The sequence below is a fragment of the Ranitomeya imitator genome, chromosome 1 (assembly GCF_032444005.1).
Source record: "Ranitomeya imitator isolate aRanImi1 chromosome 1, aRanImi1.pri, whole genome shotgun sequence".
Classification (NCBI taxonomy): Eukaryota; Metazoa; Chordata; class Amphibia; order Anura; family Dendrobatidae; genus Ranitomeya; species Ranitomeya imitator.
In genome coordinates, this window is record NC_091282.1 from 9,344,727 (window position 1) to 9,367,084 (window position 22,358).

Consider the following 22,358-nt stretch of genomic DNA (forward strand, 5'->3'; position numbering starts at 1 on the left):
CCCTAAAAAAAAATGGTGTTGTAAAAATGAGAAATTGCTGGTCAACTTTTAACCCTTATAACTCCATAACAAAAAAAAAAATTGGTTCCAAAATTATGCTGATGTAAAGGAGACATGTGGGAAATGTTACTTATTAAGTATTTTGTGTGACATATCTCTGTGATTTAATTGCATAAATATTCAAAGTTTGAAAATTGCGAAATTTTCAAAATTTTCGCCAAATTTCCGTTTTTTTCACAAATAAACGCAGGTACTATGAAAGAAATTTTACCACTATCATAAAGTACAATATGTCACGAGAAAACAATGTCAGAATCACCAGGATCTGTTGAAGCGTTTCGGAGTTATAACCTCATAAAGGGACAGTGGTCAGAATTGTAAAAATTGGCCTGGTCATTAACGTGCAAACCACCCTTGGGGGTAAAGGGGTTAAACCAGAGGTGTCAAACTGCTTTCCTCGAGGGCCTCAGACCGTGCGTGTTTTCAAGATTTCCTTAGCATTACACAAGGTGCTGGAATCATTCTCTGCAGGTGATTAAATTATCACCTGTGCAATGCAAGGAAATCCTGAAAACATGACCTGTTTGCAGCCCTTGAGGAATGCAGTTTGACACCCCTGCTTTAAAGGGAATCTGTCAGCAGGTTATTGTTCCCTCATCTGAGAGGAGCAGGATTTTGGCAGAGAAATCCTGAATCCAACTATCTAAAGCTTTGGGCTATGTGCACATGTAGTCTGGGTCCACTGCGGATTTTTCTGCAGCGGAATCTAGCAGATTTGATAAAACCGCTGTGGATTTACCACGGTTTTCCTGCGGTTTCCACTGCGGATTTACAACTGCGGTTTTCAATAAGGGCAGTTGTAAATCCGCACAAAAGAAGTGACATGCTGCGTTTTTTTCCGCTGCATGTGCACAGCGTTTTTTTTTCCCCCATACGTTTACATTGAACTGTTTCCGCAGCAAAATCCATATCGTGTGCACATAGGCTTACATTACTGGATGCAGCTGTTCTGACACAGAGTTTATAGATTTACTAAGAAGCAAAGCTGAGAATGTCGCCCCCGCCCACACTGCGGTTCTCTATATACAATGTCTGTAGACACTGAGCTGCTTATCACAGGAGGGGCGGAGTGAGACTAGATTGCAGGTGCTGCTGTGTCCAGCAATGATCAGATCCTGGTGCGAAAGCAATAATTGCAAGTAAATATAATGTCACAGCTTGATAAGAGAAGCGTTACTGAAATCTGATATTTAACCCCTTCCTCATGCTGCTGTCCTCAGGTGTTACGGTAAATATTTATACTCTTATTATTACTAGACAGTTACATCTCCCTCTATATCTGATAATTCTGTAGTTAGTATTCGCTTTATAAGTGTTATTCATAATATCAATAACACCGAGCGCTGTCTCTATATAGAGGGTCTGTGTGTTACACAATGATTTGTCTCTGAGTATAGTAATCTGGGGAGAAAGGAATTTGGCAGAATCCATAATTTACGACCTTGTTCTTCCCAAGGTAAATCTCTCCTCCCTCAGGTAATGTAAAAAGCCATTCCTCCCACTCTTATCTCTGTAATAAAGACTTGTGACCGGAATCTGAGACCAGACAAGGATCGGACACGGACAGACACGGCTTCTGCTCTAGTCCTACATAGTGATGAGCGAATATACTCGTTACTGGAGATTTCTCGAGCATGCTCGGGGGTCCTCCGAGTATTTTTTAATGCTCGGAGTTTGTTTTTCTTGATGCAGCTGAATGATTTAGATCTGTTAGCCATCTTGTTTACATGTGGGGTGTCACGATTCCCCCTTGACCGCTGTCACCCATGGGTCAGGATTCACACCGTGACCGTCACCCCTACGTCACGGATTGAGGTGACTTTAGGCCAACAGACGGCTATCACATGTGCAGGGGGCTTATCTTAGTTATCACTCCACGATGTGATGAAAAAAAACCACACACAAGGCTATTGACCTCTTAGCTTACAGCAGGGGCTTATTCTAGGTATCCCACTGCTTTCAATATACCACAAACTGCAGGGATTTATGTATATCCCGCTTACAGTTCCACTTAACACTTGCAGCTCTCTGGCGCCCCCCTTTCTCTCAGGTCAGATTAGGTACTGCACCCTGGGTAATTAGTCGCCAGAAAGGCTGCCTGCTATGTACTGGCTATTGGGCACGCTGCAGCGACGCGATAACTACTCCCACACAGGCAGGAACAATAATTATTAACCCCGCAGTCGCTTCAGCATCGCTCAACAGTCTGCACACTTTCGCTGCCACCAGCTTCGATTAAACGGGTCCGAAGCTAACCCAACTCAACAGTAACAGTAGCGTATTTCACTTCAGAAGACTGGGTAAGTTTAGAGCATGGATGAACGAACTAATATATAATAGTATATTCCATTGAAATTAATTAGGCAGTGCTTTATGAAAAAATATTTTATAAAAAAGTTACAAATGAGACAATTGCAAATATGTACAAGGGTAATTATGAAATAAACAGGGATTAAATGAGAAAATAGTATCACTCACATGTTCAACGCATTGCAGGCAATCAGGCTAGGGCAGTTTCCATATATCCCAGTCCATGGGATGCTGCTGGCTTCAGGAGAGGACAAGAAGTCAGGAAGAAATCTAGCAGAAAGTGACTCCTCAGAGCCTGCCAGACACTTAAAACATTAAGGCTGTGACCTCACAGAAAGGCTGGCTTATCCAGACCCTCCTCTCTCTACATTCTGCCTAAACTTTAAACTATTCTCTCTGATTTCTATAACTTCACTACAAAACATGTCAGAGTCAGACCAAACTCATCATTCATCTCAGATTAACGTGGGCATTCTAATGAGATCAAATATGTCCTAACTGGGATACATATTTACAGAGAAATCCCTACTTCTTTACCAGATGGAGTTAGAAGCCCGAGTGTCATGAGATGTGTAGCTACACCGAGTGAGACTACGAATATATATTTTCGTATTTCTAGCTTAAATCGTTTGCCTAATATCTAACAAAAACTAAACAAAGAATCTTTCATGAATTTTTGGAGCCACTTTTCCTTATAGCTGAACAAGAGCTTACACAGGAAATGCTAGTCGTAAATTCCATTCGGCAATAAAACCTCTCTTCCCCCATACTCTCAGAGAAGGAAAGCCAGGAATTTGCAGCTACAAACTGTTACTCCAAGAAGGGGGGCTTAGCCCACACAGGCTAGAGAACTACTTATGATATTTCATACCATATCGTGACACCTCCCCCTTTTGGTGTGCGCTAGGGAGGCAGTACCCCACGGTATGCCTCCATGGGCACCTCAGTAGGTTCACCCTGGCGGGAGAGTCCGTTTTCATTCCCATGCTCTTTGCCCGTTTTATGTTCAATGGTGAAGTCAAACTGCTGAAGGGCAAGGCTCCAGCGTAGCAACCTGCCGTTGGTTCCGCACATGGCGTTTAGCCAGCGAAGAGGGTTGTGGTCGGTCACCACAGTGAAAGTGTGACCATACAAGTAGGGCTGCAAGCGCTGCAGGGCCCAGACTATGGCCAGGCACTCCTTCTCAATTGTGGAGTAGGCCACTTCCCTCGGCAAAAGTTTCCGGCTCAGGTATAACACGGGGTGCTCTTGGTCCTCCGAGTCAACCTGGCTGAGCACAGCACCAAGGCCAAACTCGCTGGCGTCGGTCTGCACCAAGAACGGTCGACTGCTGTCGACTGCTTTCAACACAGGGGCGTTGCACAGTGCGGTTTTCAACACCTGGAAGGCCCCCTCACAGCCATCTGTCCAGTTGAGAATGTGAGGTAGCTTCTTCCTGGTGAGGTCCGTCAAAGGTTTTGCCAGGCTACTATAGTGCTTTACGAAGCGCCTATAGTACCCTGCAGTGCCCAAGAAGGACATCACCTGTTTCTTGGTCACGGGAGTGGGCCAGTTCACGATCACTCCCACTTTGTCAGGCTCTGGCTTCAGGGTGTTCCCGCCTACCCGGTGCCCCAGGTAGTGAACCTCCCTCATGCCCATCTGACACTTTCCCGGCTTGATAGTCAGTCCTGCTTGGTGAATTCGCCTGAGCACCTCCTCGAGATGCTGCAGGTGTTCCTTCCAGGAGGGACTGAAGATGGCAATGTCATCCAAGTACGCCACGGCGTACGTCTCCAGTCCCTGAAGCAGGAGGTTGACCATCCGCTGGAAAGTGGCAGGGGCATTCTTCATGCCGAAGGGCATGACCGTGGACTCGTACAGTCCAAAGGGTGTGATAAAGGCGGACTTCTCCTGTGCCTCAGGGGAATCTACCAGTATCCTCGACTCAGATCCATTATTGTTAGGTAATCTGCGCCAGCTAACTTCTCAAGCAGCTCCTCCATGCGCGGCATTGGGTGCGCATCCGAGGCTGTGATGGCGTTGAGTCCCCTGTAGTCCACGCAGAACCGGGTGGTCCGGTCCTTCTTTGGCACGAGAACTACAGGTGATGCCCACGCGCTCTTTGACCGTCGAATCACCCCCAGCTGTAACATCTCATCGATCTCTTGGCGCATAGTCTGCTGCACCTGGTCAGAGATTCGATAGGGTGTTCGCCGTAGTGGGGCGTGATTCCCGGTGTCCACCTCGTGGACTGCTAACTCAGTCCTCCCAGGTCGGTTGGAGAATACGACCCGGAAGGGTTCCAGTGTGGTTTGCAACTGCACCCGCTGGGGTTCAGTTAACAAGGCGCTTACCTCCACATCCTCGATGGACCCATTGGCCTTGGCTTGGGCCAGCAAGTCCAGGAGGGTGTCTTCCTCCCCGTCTTCGGGTAAGCTGCAGACCGGTAGGACGAAAGGTTCACGTTCGTGATGAGCCTTCATCATGTTGACGTGAAAGGCCTTTCGCCTACCCCGAGCGTGGTCAAGCGTGACCACGTACGTGACCGGGTTGAGCTGTTGGTGGACGACGTACGGGCCCTCCCAGGCTGCCTGAAGCTTATCCGTTGGTACAGGGACCAGCACCCACACCTTTTGACCCACGTGGTAGGTCCGCTCCCGGGCGTTCTGGTCGTACCAGTGCTTCTGATCAGCCTGAGCCTGCGTCATGTTGTCATGCACCAACTGCGTCAAGGTCTGCATCTTGTCACGGAAGCGCATGACATACTCCACTATGGACACTTCAGAAGGGTTCGGCTCCTCTTCCCAGAATTCTCTTACCAACCCAAGGGGTCCCCGGACTCGCCTGCCGTACAGGAGCTCGAAGGGTGAGAACCCCGTCGAGGCCTGCGGAACCTCTCGGTAAGCGAACAGCAGGTGTGGGAGGTACCGCTCCCAGTCGCGCCCTTGAGTCTCAACCAGCATGCGTAGCATCTGTTTGAGGGTACCATTGAAGCGTTCACACAAGCCATTGGTCTGTGGGTGATACGCACTCGATACCAGGTGCTTCACCTGCATTCTCTTACAGAGAGCCTCCATTAGGCGAGACATAAATTGGGTCCCTTGATCAGTAAGCATTTCCCTGGGAAACCCTACACGTGAAAAGATGGCCAACAGGGCATCCGCCACCTTATCTGCCCTAGTTGACGACAGAGCTACTGCCTCTGGGTACCGGGTAGCGTAGTCTACCACAGTAAGGATATATTGCTTTCCAGAGCTGCTGGGGACGGCCAGCGGGCCCACAATGTCCACCGCGATCCTCTGGAAAGGCTCCTCTATCACTGGCAAAGAGATCAGGGGAGCCTTAAGAGCAGGCCCCGCCTTCCCCACTCTTTGACAAGTGATACAGGAGCGGCAGTAGTTTGACACATCTGTCCCCATCTTAGGCCAATAGAAGTGTTGAGACAGCCGGGCCTTAGTTTTGCTGATCCCCAAGTGTCCAGCTAGCGGGATCTCATGGGCAATCCGCAACAACTCACCCCGGAATTGCTGCGGGACGACCAGCTGTCTTTCCCTCAACCACTCCTTTTGTGATTCTCCGGGTACTGTCTCCCGGTACAACCTTCCTTGTTCCCAGAACACCTTCTCCTTATCAGTCTCGGAGAAGCGCGTCCCGGTGAGTTGTCTCAAACTCTCTAGGCTCGCATCTGTGTGCAGAGCGGCCTGAAACTCCTGGCTAGGGGAAGCCAGAAGCGACGTCAGGGTCCCTTCCCCACAGGAACCCTCTTGGACCTGTTCTGGGTCCACCTCTGGTTCAGTCACAGTAATGACTGAGGAGGGTCCGGAAGGCTGACCGTTATCTGCGTTCCGGGCACTCTGACTGCGGGTGACTGCAGCTACGTAGGCTGTCTCCCCGGGGATTTCTACAGGCCCATCAGCCGGCGCTGCTATGGGCTCTACCTCCCCATCCACCCCCAACACTTCAGGGGCAGTGCTACTTATGGGCCAGTTACCTTCCTCGGTGGCACTGGTCACTTTCATGGCATCACCTTCCTCACGGTTCCCATGCATCTCCCCATTTCCTGTAGCACCGACACTTGCCCCTGTTAGGGGTTCCTCAGCCGTCTCACTCCGCAGAGCGACGTGGCTGGGCACGCCTGTACCTATGGACACATTAACCTTCACAGAAAAATCATTATCAGGTTCAGCTGGCACAGGTACAACATTTTCACCAACAATCCTAGGGAAAGAATGGTTAATAGATGCATCATTACAAGATAAAGCATGATCAGGTAACACATGCGATCTCCCATCATCATCATCATCAGGGTTAACTTTACCCTCATTAGTAGATTGGGGAGGGGTATCAGTGACGTAGTGGGCAACCAACCTCCCCAAATCAGTCCCCAACAAAACATCAGTGGGCAAATTATCAGACAGCCCCACTTCCTTCACCCCGCTCCCAGCACCCCAATCAATAAAAACCCGGGCCATCGGTAAGGGACAGCTGATGCCCCCAATCCCAGTGACAGTTAGGGTTTTCCCCGGAATGATTTCTTCAGGGGCCGCCAGTTCGGGTCGGATGAGGGTTCGTTCAGCCCCGGTGTCTTTGAGGCCTGTAGCAACATGGCCTCCCACAGTGACGGGCTGTACGTTGTCACACACCCTCCCAACCACACCACCCACTAAAAGAACTGCTGCATTAGGCCCTGGGGCCTTGGCTTGGGTGTTCTTCTGCTTGGTTGGGCAGGAGGGACTGATATGACCAGTCTGACGGCAGGTGTAACACGTGCGAGGTTCGGTGGTCGGTCTGGTGCTGTTGGCCACGGGGCCAGGACCTCTGGTGTGTTGGCTGGCAGGGGTACTGGCGTTGGTTGCAGGCTTACCCCCTCTCCAGCTGGTGGTGACTGGCTTCCGCCCTTCCGATCTACGGTTGGCCTCATAGGCATCGGCAATCTGTGCTGCTTTCGTCACGTCTTTGGGTTCTCTGTCCATCACGAACTGTCGCACCTCAGCTGGGCAAAGATGAAAGAACTGGTCTTTGATCATCAGGTCTCGCAGCTGTGCAAAGGTGGTCACTGACAGTCCTTGGGTCCACTGGTCAAAGTGGGTCCCCAGTCCATGCACCACATCACTGTAACTGTCGTGTGGGCCACGTTGGAGGGTCCGGAACTTTCTACGGTACACCTCGGGTGTAAGCTGGTACTTGGCTATCAGAGCCTTTTTGATGGCCTCATAGTCACCATCTTGTTCTTGAGGGAGGGCAGCAAACGCCTCCAGAGCTTTACCTCTCAGCCCTGGTGTCAGGTATCGGGCCCATTCATCTGTAGGCAGCTGGTACTGCCTGCAGGCTTTCTCAAAGGCCCGCAGAAAAGTGTCCAAGTCCCCGTCCTTCTCCATAACAGGAAAGTGATCGGGCCGGGGCTTAGGTATCTGAGCGCTGCTGGGCTCACGTCTCTGGGCGGTGGAGGGCATCCCCCCCTGCCGGAGCATCTCCAGTTCATGAGCTCGCTGGGCTTGGCGCTCGGCTCTCTCAGCCTCCCGCTCGGCTCGGGCCTCTCTCTCGGCTCGCTCCTGGTATTGCTGGATCAGCTGCAGACGTCTCTCTAGGTCATCTGCGGAGCATTGTTGCAGAGCCAGCTGCAGGAGGAGGTCTGCACCCCCCTGGTTGCCAGTAGGGCCCGTATTCAGTGGTTGGACCTCTGCTGCAGCACCATGTTCGCTTGTGCTGGCTTCTGCGGCCTCTGGGCTCTGTGACCTGGCTTGGTCTGCTTCAAATTGCACCAGTTCAGCGACCATTTGAGTCTTGGTCTTACCCTGGGGGTTCAGGCCATGGCACGTGCATATCCCAGCAAGAAAGTCCTTCTTCTGCTGGTTGTACCAGGCTTCCCCTTTCGCAGCCATGGTTGCCAAATAAAAGATAGGATAGAAAAACGAAGAGAAGGGGAGGGGATAATTACCAGTACGCAATTGTCTCACAACTAAAAAGCACTGAGTTCGTTCTCCAAACTTATTTGCGCAGAGTCCTCGCAAGAACTTTCTGCAAGTTTTTAGTGAGAGGAATGATTACTCAAACCAAATCACTAATGCTCTAAGATATCCCACCGCCTTGCCACCAATTGTCACGATTCCCCTGACCGCTGTCACCAATGGGTCAGGATTCACACCGTGACCGTCACCCCTACGTCACGGATCGGGGTGACTTTAGGCCAACAGACGGCTATCACATGTGCAGGGGGCTTATCTTAGTTATCCCTCCACTCCACGATGTGATGAAAAAAAACCACACACAAGGCTATTGACCTCTTAGCTTACAGCAGGGGCTTATTCTAGGTATCCCACTGCTTTCAATATACCACAAACTGCAGGGATTTATGTATATCCCGCTTACAGTTCCACTTAACACTTGCAGCTCTCTGGCGCCCCCCTTTCTCTCAGGTCAGATTAGGTACTGCACCCTGGGTAATTAGTCGCCAGAAAGGCTGCCTGCTATGTACTGGCTATTGGGCACGCTGCAGCGACGCGATAACTACTCCCACACAGGCAGGAACAATAATTATTAACCCCGCAGTCGCTTCAGCATCGCTCAACAGTCTGCACACTTTCGCTGCCACCAGCTTCGATTAAACGGGTCCGAAGCTAACCCAACTCAACAGTAACAGTAGCATATTTCACTTCAGAAGACTGGGTAAGTTTAGAGCATGGATGAACGAACTAATATATAATAGTATATTCCATTGAAATTAATTAGGCAGTGCTTTATGAAAAAATATTTTATAAAGAAGTTACAAATGAGACAATTGCAAATATGTACAAGGGTAATTATGAAATAAACAGGGATTAAATGAGAAAAAAGTATCACTCACATGTTCAACGCATTGCAGGCAATCAGGCTAGGGCAGTTTCCATATATCACAGTCCATGGGATGCTGCTGGCTTCAGGAAAGGACAAGAAGTCAGGAAGAAATCTAGCAGAAAGTGACTCCTCAGAGCCTGCCAGACACTTAAAACATTAAGGCTGTGACCTCACAGAAAGGCTGGCTTATCCAGACCCTCCTCTCTCTACATTCTGCCTAAACTTTAAACTATTCTCTCTGATTTCTATAACTTCACTACAAAACATGTCAGAGTCAGACCAAACTCCTCATTCATCTCAGATTAACGTGGGCATTCTAATGAGATCAAATATGTCCTATCTGGGATACATATTTACAGAGAAATCCCTACTTCTTTACCAGATGGAGTTAGAAGCCCGAGTGTCATGAGATGTGTAGCTACACCGAGTGAGACTACGAATATATATTTTCGTATTTCTAGCTTAAATCGTTTGCCTAATATCTAACAAAAACTAAACAAAGAATCTTTCATGAATTTTTGGAGCCACTTTTCCTTATAGCTGAACAAGAGCTTACACAGGAAATGCTAGTCGTAAATTCCATTCGGCAATAAAACCTCTCTTCCCTCATACTCTCAGAGAAGGAAAGCCAGGAATTTGCAGCTACAAACTGTTACTCCAAGAAGGGGGGCTTAGCCCACACAGGCTAGAGAACTACTTATGATATTTCATACCATATCGTGACATGGAGGTTACCTGGTTACTAGGGAACCTGTTGTGAATTCTGCTCTTGGGTTCCCTCCAGTGGTTGTAGGTGGGAATGCAGTTGTCTCTGAGTCACAGTCCTGGCCAGGTGTATCTGCTGATTGCTGTTCTGACTGGGATATTTAGGTGTGCAGGATTCATTAGTACTTGCCAGTTGTCAATGTTTCTTGTGAAGTGTTGGATCTCTGTCTGGCTTCTCCTGCTCAGCTGCCAATTCAGCAAAGATAAGTGTCTGTTTCTTTTTCTGTGGCACACACTCCGGCTGTGACGAGGTGTCTAGGTTTTGTTAGGTACACTCCACGGATACTTCTAGTTGCGGTGTTAAGTTCAGGGTTTGCGGTCAGTATAGTTACCACCTACTCCAGTGAAAGTTTTCATGCTGCTCCAAGGTCACCTGATCATAACAGGAACCCCCACATGTACTTATGCTGGCTACCAGATGTAAATCATTCAGCTGCGGCAATAAAAACTAAATCTCCGAGCACTAAAAAATACTAGGAGGACCCCCAAGTGTGCGGGGGAAATCTCCAGTAACGAGAATATTCGCTCATCACTTGTCCTAAACCTTCCCTATAGGTTTCCACATCACAGATTCCATAGTAGGAGCCTGCGGACAGATCCCCTTTAATTCCGTCTCTTCACCTTTCTTTTGCCGGGTGCAGAATTATCCGGCAGGGAGTTTTGTGGCCATCGTTATTCTGCACATTTCCACCTCTGCCCTGTAAACCTGAATGCTGATTGGGTTACGCAAATCAGGTGATGTCTGTATGTAATTAGGGGTGTGGCCTCTGGATGTCCCGCCCTTTATCAGGGTGTGCAGGTTTATTGGCAGCTTGTTTTCCTCGGGCAAAATGAACCAAAAAAGAGAATTATCAGAGTGATAAGTAACAGATTAGAGAGTTAAGAAAGTGTCACTGACTACGATATTGGGGCGATCACAGAACCATGGAAGGTTTAGTTACAAATCACAGCCGAGGTGAGGAGGCCGAGCCCGACCACCACTGAGCAAGACATAGAAGTAGAAGATCAGTGCTCAGAGACAAGACCGAGGTGAGGAGGCCGAGCCCGACCACCACTGAGCAAGACACAGAAGTACAAGGTGTCGTCCTGTAGCTAAACCTCTGCGGGCTCACCTCCTGAAGACGTCGTGTGCACATACAGTGATCCCACAGTATCGCGGCTTCTGCTCCACCACAGTGACCAGTACCTCGCTGGTGGCTCATTCTCTACAAGAGAAATACAGACAATGGATTTTATCTAATTCTAACACAAGTTAGTGTTTATGATCGGTGGAAGTTGTATGAATCCTTTCTCCAACAGGACATTTGTAAAAATATTATAATGAGGACTTCCTGCCCGTCCATTTTCTCTCATAGGCCATAGTCCACACCAGGTCTACACTAGACGCACTGGGACCCTCATTTATGTGGAGAAGACCACAACATGGAAATACTGGGGCTGATAGAAGTTTCTGGTGTATAGATATACAGGGGCTGTGTAGTCAGTCACTGTGTGGTTGTGTCTCCACAGATGGATCCAGGAGGAGAAATCCACCAGAGAGATGTCCCCGTCCTCTGTGTCCCCAGGACTGTCCGGAGGAGAATCACAACATCCCGGAGGATCATCAGGTAGACGACACTGACACTGTATATGGAGGGTTTGGGGCTTTTCTGATCCTGTAGTTGTAGTCATTGATTTTGGTGGTTTCTTATCTTCCCACTTATCTTATATTCTACTTATTGTTCCATGTGATGTTTCAGGGGGAAGATCTGATTATTATTAAAGTGAAGGATGAAGAAGAAGAAGCGATGATGACGGGGGATCAGCCCTGTGTGAGTGACGGGAAGGAGGAGAGTCCGGGAGATGTTTCCACAGGTGTGTAATATATACTGTATAAGTGACACATGAGGCAGGAGCTGTACACAGTCATGTACAGGGCAGGATATAAGGGAGCTGGGTGCAGAGACATCCTCTACAAGGTGCTCTGTGGACTCTCCTGCACCGGTTACACGTCCGTCCTTCATAGGTGTGTAATATATATACTGTATTAGTGACACATGAGGCAGGAGCTATACACGGAGTCATGTACAGGGCAGGATATAAGGGAGCCGGGAGCACAGAGACGTCCTCTACAAGGTGCTCTGTGGACTCTCCTGCACCAGTTACATGTCCGTCCTTCATAGTTGTGTAATATATATATACTGTATAAGTGACACATGAGGCAGGAGCTGTACACGGAGCCATGTACAGGGCAGGATATAAGGGAGCTGGGTGCACAGAGATGACCTCTACAAGGTGTTCTGTGGACTCTCCTGCACCAGTTACACGTCCATCCTTCATAGTTGTGTAATATATATATACTGTATAAGTGACACATGGGGCAGGAGCTGTACACGGAGCCATGTACAGGGCTGGATATAAAGGCTTCCTACAGTCTGATCAGAATGTTAAACTAAGAACCTCATTATTATTATTATTATTATTTATTATTATAGCGCCATTTATTCCATGGCGCTTTACATGTGAGGAGGGTATACATAGTAAAAAGAGTACAATAATCTTTAACAATACAAGTCACAACTGGTACAGGAGGAGTGAGGACCCTGCCCACGAAGGCTCACAATCTACAAGGGATGGGTGAGGATACAGTAGGTGAGGGTAGAGCTGGCCGTGCAGCGGTTTGGTTGATCGGTGGTTACTGCAGGTTGTAGGCTTGTCGGAAGAGGTGGGTCTTCAGGTTCTTTTTGAAGGTTTCGATGGTAGGCGAGAGTCTGATGTGTTGTGGTAGAGAGTTCCAGAGTAGGGGTGATACGCGAGAGAAATCTTGTATACGATTGTGGGAAGAGGAGATAAGAGGGGAGTAGAGAAGGAGATCTTGTGAGGATCGGAGGTTGCGTGCAGGTAAGTACCGGGAGACGAGGTCGCAGATGTATGGAGGAGACAAGTTGTGGATGGTTTTGTATGTCATGGTTAGGTTTTTGTACTGGAGTCTCTGGGTGATGGGGAGCCAGTGCAGGGATTGACAGAGGGGAGAGGCCGGGGAATAGCGGGGGGACAGGTGGATTAGTTGGGCAGCGGAGTTTAGAATAGATTGGAGGGGTGCGAGAGTGTTAGAGGGGAGGCCACAGAGCAGGAGGTTACAGTAGTCAAGGCGGGAGATGATGAGGGCATGGACTAGGGTCTTTGCAGATTCTTGGTTTAGGAATGTGCGGATCCGTGAAATATTTTTGAGTTGGAGGCGGCAGGAAGTGGAAAGGGCTTGGATATGTGGTTTAAAGGAGAGATCAGTGTCAAGGATTATCCCAAGACAGCGAGCTTGTGGGACTGGGGAGAGTGGGCAGCCGTTTACTGTAATGGATAGGTTCGTTGGGGAGGTCGCGTGAGATGGGGGGAAAGATGATGAATTCTGTTTTGTCCATGTTAAGTTTTAGAAATCTAGTGGAGAAGAAGGATGAAATAGTGGACAGACATTGAGGGATTCTGGTTAGTAGGGAGGTGATATCTGGTCCAGAGATGTAGATCTGTGTGTCGTCAGCATAGAGATGATACTGAAAGCCGTGAACCTCATGTTCAGTTATATAAATTTTTGCTTATCAGCTTTAGATCAGCCTATGATTTTTGGAGGTGCGGTTCATGCTCCTTTTTTTTTTTTTTTGTCTAATATCTTTGACCGACTATATTCGGGTCCTTACTACAAAGCATTTTTTCCAACATTGGTGGCGCCATTTCTGGGGTAGATAAAACTTGATAACTGATAAATTCTTCAGGGGAATAAATGGAGAAAACAGCACTTCTTTCTTTTTCTTTTTCTTTTTTTTTCTTCTTTTTTTAAACACATTAAATGTGACACCTTTCACTGCTGTAACCTCAGTCATAGAATGTTAGAGTTGGAAGTGACCTCCAGGGTCATCGTGTCTGTGAAGGCGCAGGGTCTCAGCGGGTGCCTTAGTCCGCTTCTGGAATCACATGGACAAGGGATCGTAACACCGCACGCCCTTTCTCCTCTTATCATGGGCGTAATACTACTCGGGCAACGCAGGGTGAGGGCAATACTTTATCGAGCAACAAAACAGGCAGATAACAAATAGAACAGTCCCAATAAAATACCCAAGATGGTGCAAAATGACAGTCTTACCCTCCCGCTGACTCGTCGGGATAAGCGCTGCTGTTACTTCAGAGCTTCCTGGGCCGACTACCCCACCTGTGGCAGGCACAGAGAGGAGGTAACGACAAGGTTAGGAAGATGACAGTCCATTGAGGTACAAGACCCGGTGACCGGAGGTTCATAACCCAGCTTCTCCAAACCTCTCAATGGAGTCAGGTGACCGGTGAGTCCCATCCCTGGCTTTAACAAGCTTATCCATGGGGCTCATATGATCAACTAGATGGTGGCCCGATTCTAACACATCGGGTATTTTAGAATATGCATGCCCACGTAGTATATTGCCTAGTCACGTAGTATATTGCCCAGTCACGTAGTATATTGCCCAGTCACGTAGTATATTGCCCAGCCACGTAGTATATTGCCCAGCCACGTAGTATATTGCCCAGCCACGTAGTATATTGCCCAGCCACGTAGTATATTGCCCAGTCACGTAGTATATTGCCCAGTCACGTAGTATATTGCCCAGCCACGTAGTATATTGCCCAGCCACGTAGTATATTGCCCAGCCACGTAGTATATTGCCCAGCCACGTAGTATATTGCCCAGCCACGTAGTATATTGCCCAGCCACGTAGTATATTGCCCAGCCACGTAGTATATTGCCCAGCCACGTAGTATATTGCCCAGCCACGTAGTATATTGCCCAGCCACGTAGTATATTGCCCAGCCACGTAGTATATTGCCCAGCCACGTAGTATATCGCCCAGCCACGTAGTATATTGCCCAGCCACATTGTATATTGCCCAGTCACGTAGTATATTGCCCAGTCACGTAGTATATTGCCCAGTCACGTAGTATATTGCCCAGCCACGTAGTATATTGCCCAGCCACGTAGTATATTGCCCAGCCACGTAGTATATTGCCCAGCCACGTAGTATATTGCGCAGTCACGTAGTATGTTGCCCAGTCACGTAGTATATTGCCCAGCCACGTAGTATATTGCCCAGTCACGTAGTATATTGCCCAGTCACGTAGTATATTGCCCAGCCACGTAGTATATTGCCCAGCCCAGCATCAGACTGGAGTACCTTGGGCCCACCAGAGAAAAATTATTCTTGGGGCACACAGATCCTCTATATACTACACCACACAGGACAGCTGACAGACCCTCTATATACTACACCACACGGGAGAGCTGACAGATCCTCTATATACTACACCACACAGGAGAGCTGACAGATCCTCTATATACTACACCACACAGGAGAGCTGACAGATCCTCTATATACTACACCACACAGGAGAGCTGACAGATCCTCTATATACTACACCACACAGGAGAGCTGACAGATCCTCTATATACTACACCACACAGGAGAGCTGACAGATCCTCTATATACTACACCACACAGGAGAGCTGACAGATCCTCTATATACTACACCACACAGGAGAGCAGACAGATCCTCTATATACTACACCACACGGGAGAGCTGACAGATCCTCTATATACTACACCACACGGGAGAGCTGACAGATCCTCTATATACTACACCACACGGGAGAGCTGACAGATCCTCTATATACTACACCACACGGGAGAGCTGACAGATCCTCTATATACTACACCACACGGGAGAGCTGACAGATCCTCTATATACTACACCACACAGGAGAGCTGACAGATCCTCTATATACTACACCACACAGGAGAGCTGACAGATCCTCTATATACTACACCACACAGGAGAGCTGACAGATCCTCTATATACTACACCACACAGGAGAGCTGACAGATCCTCTATATACTACACCACACAGGAGAGCTGACAGATCCTCTATATACTACACCACACAGGAGAGCTGACAGATCCTCTATATACTACACCACACAGGAGAGCTGACAGATCCTCTATATAATACACCACACAGGAGAGCTGACAGATCCTCTATATACTACACCACACAGGAGAGCTGACAGATCCTCTATATACTACACCACACAGGAGAGCCGACAGATCCTCTATATACTACACCACACAGGAGAGCTGACAGATCCTCTATATACTACACCACACAGGAGAGCCGACAGATCCTCTATATACTACACCACACAGGAGAGCTGACAGATCCTCTATATACTACACCACACAGGAGAGCTGACAGATCCTCTATATACTACACCACACAGGAGAGCAGTAATGTAGGTCCAGTATATGTAGTAAAATACTTACCGGTGTCCATATTCCACTGCAATGAAGACAGAAGCAACGACACAGCGGCAGAAGACGGCGACTGCTCCGTATTTTATTACACACAGGGAAGCTTTTTGTTGGGGGCGAGACATTGTTTTTATTAGTATGATTTTGGGATAGCTGTGTTTTTTTTTTTTTTTTGTTTGTTTTTTTTTCATCACTTGTTACAGCTTTTTTTGTGGAATTGTGGTGACCTGAAAAAAGGACATTTGGAATTCTTGAGTTGTTTCTGTTTACGGTGTTTACTAATCGAGTTAATTGTTTTTATATTTTGATAGATCGGACTTTTCTGAACCCAGCAATACCAAATATGGGTTGTTGGTTTTTTTTGTTTGTTTGTTTTTTAAATATATTTATTTTCAATTGGATAAAAAGGGGTGATATGAACTTTTAGGAATTTTTTAAAATTTTGTTTTTACCTTTCACTGGTACAGATAGCCCCCTTAGAGGACATGAGGATGCGATCATCCGATCGCATGTGCTATTATATACAGTGATGCCACAGCATCACTGCATATAGCAGAAATCACTGTCTCCTTTAAAGCCCGCCACAGGAAAAAGACCCCTGGCTGTCATTACAACCCATCGGCGACCCACGATCACATCATGGGCGCGAGAATGATGCGCACGCATGCTGGCATGTGTTATATGCTGCAGTCAGAGATTGACACTGGCATTTAACACGCGCCATACATGTAAGGCTGATGTTGTAAAGGTGTTAATCACCTGAGGACCCCCTTCACCGCTGTGTCACCCAATATTCTGGGGGCCCCTCCCCCACTATTTCACCTCTGATTTCCTATGGGCCTACTCAGAGAGGGAAAGGGGAGCCACAGTAAAATAGAGGTGGTTGACACAATGGAGGAGGGGACCCACAAGAAAATTAGAATATCACTGTGGGCCCCCTCCCCTGTGTCACCTTTAGGATGCATGGGGCCCCCTCCCCTAACTGCCTCTGTGGCCGGAGATCTACTCTGGGTGCCGGCATCATAGAGTTATGTACTTACAGTCCCTTGACTGCAGACATCAGACTCCCTCTGCTCCACTGCCATGCCGTGTCCTGCTTGGGTAGGACTGCTGACCAATCACAGCACAGCTCCTTGCCTGAGCTGTGCTGTCAGGTCACACAAAGAAAACTAACACCGATTGGCTGAATTGCAGCCAATCAGCATTTACACTGCTGCCCAGGGCTTTGTGAAAGAGGAGCAGAGAGACGCAGCACAGGAAACAGGTGACTGCGGGACAGCTGCTGTGTGCTGTCTGCTCTCAGATTCAGCCTCACAGTCAGCTGTTCCTCTGACTGTGAGGCTGAAGTGAGGGTCAGCAGCACACAGCTCTCAGGGCAGGCACAAATGAAGGAGGCAGGAGTTGGGGGCGGGGCCCACCGGAGGATTCTCCGGTGTCCCGGTGCCCCAGTCCGACCCTGGCCCAGCCACGTAGTATATTGCCCAGTGACATAGTATACAGCACAGAGCCATGTAGTGTATTGCCCAGCGACGTAGTGTATTGCCCAGCGACGTAGTGTATTGCCCAGCGACGTAGTGTATTGCCCAGCGACGTAGTGTATTGCCCAGCGACGTAGTGTATTGCCCAGCGACGTAGTGTATTGCCCAGCGACGTAGTGTATTGCCCAGCGACGTAGTGTATTGCCCAGTCACGTAGTATATTGCCCAGTCACGTAGTATATTGCCCAGTCACGTAGTATATTGCCCAGCCATGTAGTATATTGCCCAGTCACGTAGTATATTGCCCAGCCACGTATGTCACAGGTTAAAAAATAAACATATACTCACCTTCCGAGGGCCCCTTGTAGTTCGGTCACATGACCGTGACGTCATGGCAGGTCCTTCTCCCATACCATCATTGCCACCGGAACCTGCCGCTTGCATGGAGCGGTCACCGGAGCGTAGCGAGGAGCGGGAAAGGCAGCGGAAGGTGAGTATATGATGATTTATTATTTTTAACATTATATCTTTTTACTATTGACGTTACATAGGCAGCATCAATAGTAAAAACTTGGTCACACAGGGTTAATAGCGGCGGATACTGATTGAGTTACCCGCGGCATAACGCGGTCCGTTACCGCTGGCATTAACCCTGAGTGAGCGGTGACTGCGGGGAGTATGGAGCGGGCACTAACTGCAGGGGAGTAGGGAGGGACTAATCGGACTGTGGCTGTCACTGATTGGTCGCGGCAGCCATGACAGGCAGCTGGGGAGGCCAATCAGCGACTTGGATTCCATGACAGACAGAGGCCGCGACCAATGAATATCCGTGACAGACAGAAGGACAGACAGAAAGACGGAAGTGACCCTTAGACAATTATGTAGTAGATGGGTCCAAATCCTGACTACTCCAAATATATCCATGGTGATGGTCAATGGAGCAGATCTGAATTCTTTCTGCCAGGGCCGTGGTCACCTAAGCTGGCATTCTGTAGAATGTCAAATCTGTGTCCCTCGTGATGGAGCCATGATGTCTTGGCTACTGTCTTGTAAAGAGTCTCTTTTTTTAATTTATATTTTTTTGATCTCTGGCTCTTTTGGCAGTCTCGATAACTGGATGTATCTAATGGTAGAGGCAAAGTCTCCTCATATAATTCACAATTGTCCATCATTCACAGGTCAAGGGACAGGTTAACTCTCATGATTTAATTAATTTGCATGTTTTTTCCTCCTCTGTTTTTCAAGTCAACAAACTAGCTGGCCTGCACAATGTGTATTCAGCATATCCGCAATCCTCATTTCTGTCATCCAGGATAACAGCACAGTTTGTTACAACAAGTATCAGCTTAAAAGTCAACATTACAGGCTTATATGAACAAAAGTCTGTTCTTTGGCTGGTCAAGAAAACAAACACATGTATTCAAAAGTTAACATGTAGAGAAGTCTATTCCTCCTGGCTTACTGAAAATTGAGGTCTGTATCTTCTGTCTTTCAGTTTCTTTACATTGCTTCTCGTGTTTCCATGCGCAAATGAGAATAAGGATGATCCCTCTACACTGTGACAGCGCTTCAGATATTTGTAGACCGCTATTAAGTCTCCGCTTAGCCTTCTTTTTATGCAAGCTAAACATTTTCAGATCTTTTAATCGTTTCTTGTAGGACATTACTTTGCGGTCCGCTCACCATTTTGGGAGCTCTTCTCAGATCTTGCTCCAGTTTTTTCAATGTCTTTTTTTAACATATGGTGCCCAGAACTGAACACAGTATTCCAGATGAGATCTGACCATAGAGGAGTAGAGGGGGATAATTAGTTCATGTGATCTAGACTCTATGCTTCTCTTAATACATCTTGGAACTGTTTGCCTTTTTTGCTGTTGACTAACGTTCAGTCTGTGATCTATTAGTATACTCAAGTGTTTTTCACACGTGCTGTTGCTTAGTTCTATTCCTCCCATTCTATAGATGTAATTTTTCTTTTTCTTGCCCAGATGTAGATTCTTGCATTTCTCCCTGTTGAATGCCATTCTATTTGTCTTCGTCCATTGTTGTTCAAGCTTATCTAGATGCTTCTGAATCCTTTCTCTGTCTTCTCTAGTGTTAGCTATCCCTCCTAGCTTTGCATCGTCTGCAAATTTAATCAGTTTACATTCAGTTCTCTTATCTAGATCTTTTATAAAAATGTTGAACAACACTGGTGCCAGGACAGAGCCTTGTGGTACCCCACTTGAAACACTCTTCCAATTTGAAGTGCAACCATTTATCACCACTCTTTTACTATGATCACTGAGCCAGTTATGAATCCACCTAACTGTAGCCTTGTGAATCCCATACTTGGTCATTTTTTTCAATAAAGATAGTATGAGGTACTTTATCAAATGCTTTTCTGAAATCGAGATCTACTGTATCTACCGCATTTCCCTGATCCACCCAGTCAGTGATTCCATCATAGATGGAAATTAGATTAGTCTGGCATGACTTGCTTGCTGCAAACCCATGCTGGCTCTGGTTACTTACTGTATTCTTATCCAAGTACTTACATGTATGCTGTTTAATAATTTGTTCACAGATCTTGCCTGGTATAGAAGTAAGGCTCACTGGCCTGTAACTTCCTGGCTCTGTTTTCTTTCCTTCTTTGAATATAGGAACAACATTTGCCCTTTTCCAATCTTCTGGGACTTCTCCTGGTTTCCAGGAATTTTCAAAGATTCTGGCTAGTGGTTCTGCAATTTCCTCTGGTAACTCTTTCAGTACCCTAGGGTGCAAATTGACTATTCAGAGAGGAAGAGGACTAGAACTCTAGTGCCACCTATTGGAAGTAGCAATCCTAACAGTCAATGTCGACCCTTTAACGAGCCTTGTCACATGACTTAGGATAATAGCCAAACCAGAATCTCAATTTGCAGACACTGTGTTTTGGGGTACTGCCCCTCGTCAGTGCAAAGTGGAGATCTGGTTTGGCTGATTGAGAGGAGTCTGACCGGGATCCAAGAAGTATCATTTCTACTTGCGGAGAGTGACTTGATAAGCATGTCGAGGTGAAGAGACTTAAAGCCATTCTAGTTCTAGAGTTCTAGTCCTCTTCCTCTCTGAAGAGACAATTTGCATATTTCCCAGAGGAGCATTGCGGCTTTAAGTCTCCTCACCTCGACATGCTTAATTTGTCTCTTTCCGCAAGGAGAAACAATACTTCTTAGTACCCTCGGATGTAATTCATCTGGACCAGGATATGTAAATTAGCTAAGTGTTCCCTTACCATCTCTGTTTATGGCTAGTGTGGATACTTTTATTGCTTCGATGGCACCGTGAAGATCAGTTGATGTTACATTTGCTTTCTTAGAGAACACAGATGCAAAATAGGAATTTAAAAGTTCGTCTTCTTAACATCATTTTTGACCACTTCACCTTTTTCTTCCTGTAAAAATCCTATACCATCTTTCACTTTTCTCTTGGTTTTGACCCCCAAAATCCTTTTGGTTTCCCTTGCAAGCCTCACTTCATTACTGGCTTTAGTTCATCTAACTCTTGCCCTGCATTCCCTGCAGACAGCATTGTATTCTTTAGATATGCCCCCCTATTTCCATTTAATATACATTTATTTTCTTCCTCTTTATCAAGTGATAAGTTCTGTGTTCATCCATGCTGGTCTCTTTAGATGCTTCCAATTCTTTCTCCTTTTCAGGATTGTTACTGATTTGTGCGGTGAGAATTTCATTAGTAAAATCTCCCATCCTTCATCCTCCATTCCGGCCGAACCAGATGTATCATTACTTCAGTTATTTCTTCATACAGTGAATTTATTAGATTTTTCCTATCGCCACGACAGCACCCTACGCGAGAGGGGATCCGCCCACCATCTGGACAGGAATCTACAGGATTTAAAGGGGCGGTCCCCCTCACCACTCCAGTTTGGGTTCCTGTCCTAGATGGGAACAGACAGGTGCTAAAGCACGAAGTTCTTACCCAGGTCCTTCAGCCTCTGCGCGGTGTCTGCGGGAACGGCAGAGACGGGGTCACTGGAAGCAGCGTCGGGGTGTCCTGCTTGCAGACCCCTCCTCGTCTGGCCATATGGATATCGTGATCCCCGGGGTCGGGCAGTGCCGCCCTGGGTCGCATGAGCGCAGCGCTGGCTCGGTGTCCCATCAGCGCTTGTGACCCGGAAGTAGATGGTAACACTACCGGGGGAGGCCGGAGGTGCGCCTGCAGGTATTAAGCAGCGAAGGCTGTGTGCTGGATGTGTGGCAACATGTCCTCGGTTGGGGATGCAGAGCACCTTCAAATAAACTTATTTTGTGTTCCGTTTTATTCACCTGAATTCCTGATATCACCGAGTGTGATCTAATTTTCTCCGCTAGAGGTTCAATCACCAAGGCGAATATAAGGGGTGATAGCGGACACCCGTCTCGTCCCGTTAGTAACAGTAAACCTGTCCGACATCATTCCAGAGACAGAAACCGACGCTGATGGGTGAGAATATAGCAGAGTGATTGCTTTAGCAATATTACCCGTAAATCCGAATCTGGCCAGAACCTCAAACAGGTATCCCCAATGCACCCGATCGAACGCCTTCTCCGCGTCCAGGGATAGGAGCAGAGAAGGCGTCCGGTCCCTCCCGCCACATGGATGAGG

General features: G+C 47.6%; 1 protein-coding gene across 1 annotated transcript in view; it reads left to right on the top strand.

Moving 5' to 3' along the window:
- LOC138657453 (zinc finger protein 84-like) overlaps positions 1-22,358 on the top strand; it is a 53,693-nt gene that overhangs the window by 17,251 nt on the left and 14,084 nt on the right. The window contains exons 3-4 of the mRNA XM_069745247.1: positions 11,461-11,558; positions 11,691-11,805. Coding sequence (XP_069601348.1) covers positions 11,461-11,558; positions 11,691-11,805 — 213 coding nt within the window. The remainder of the gene's footprint in view (positions 1-11,460; positions 11,559-11,690; positions 11,806-22,358) is intronic.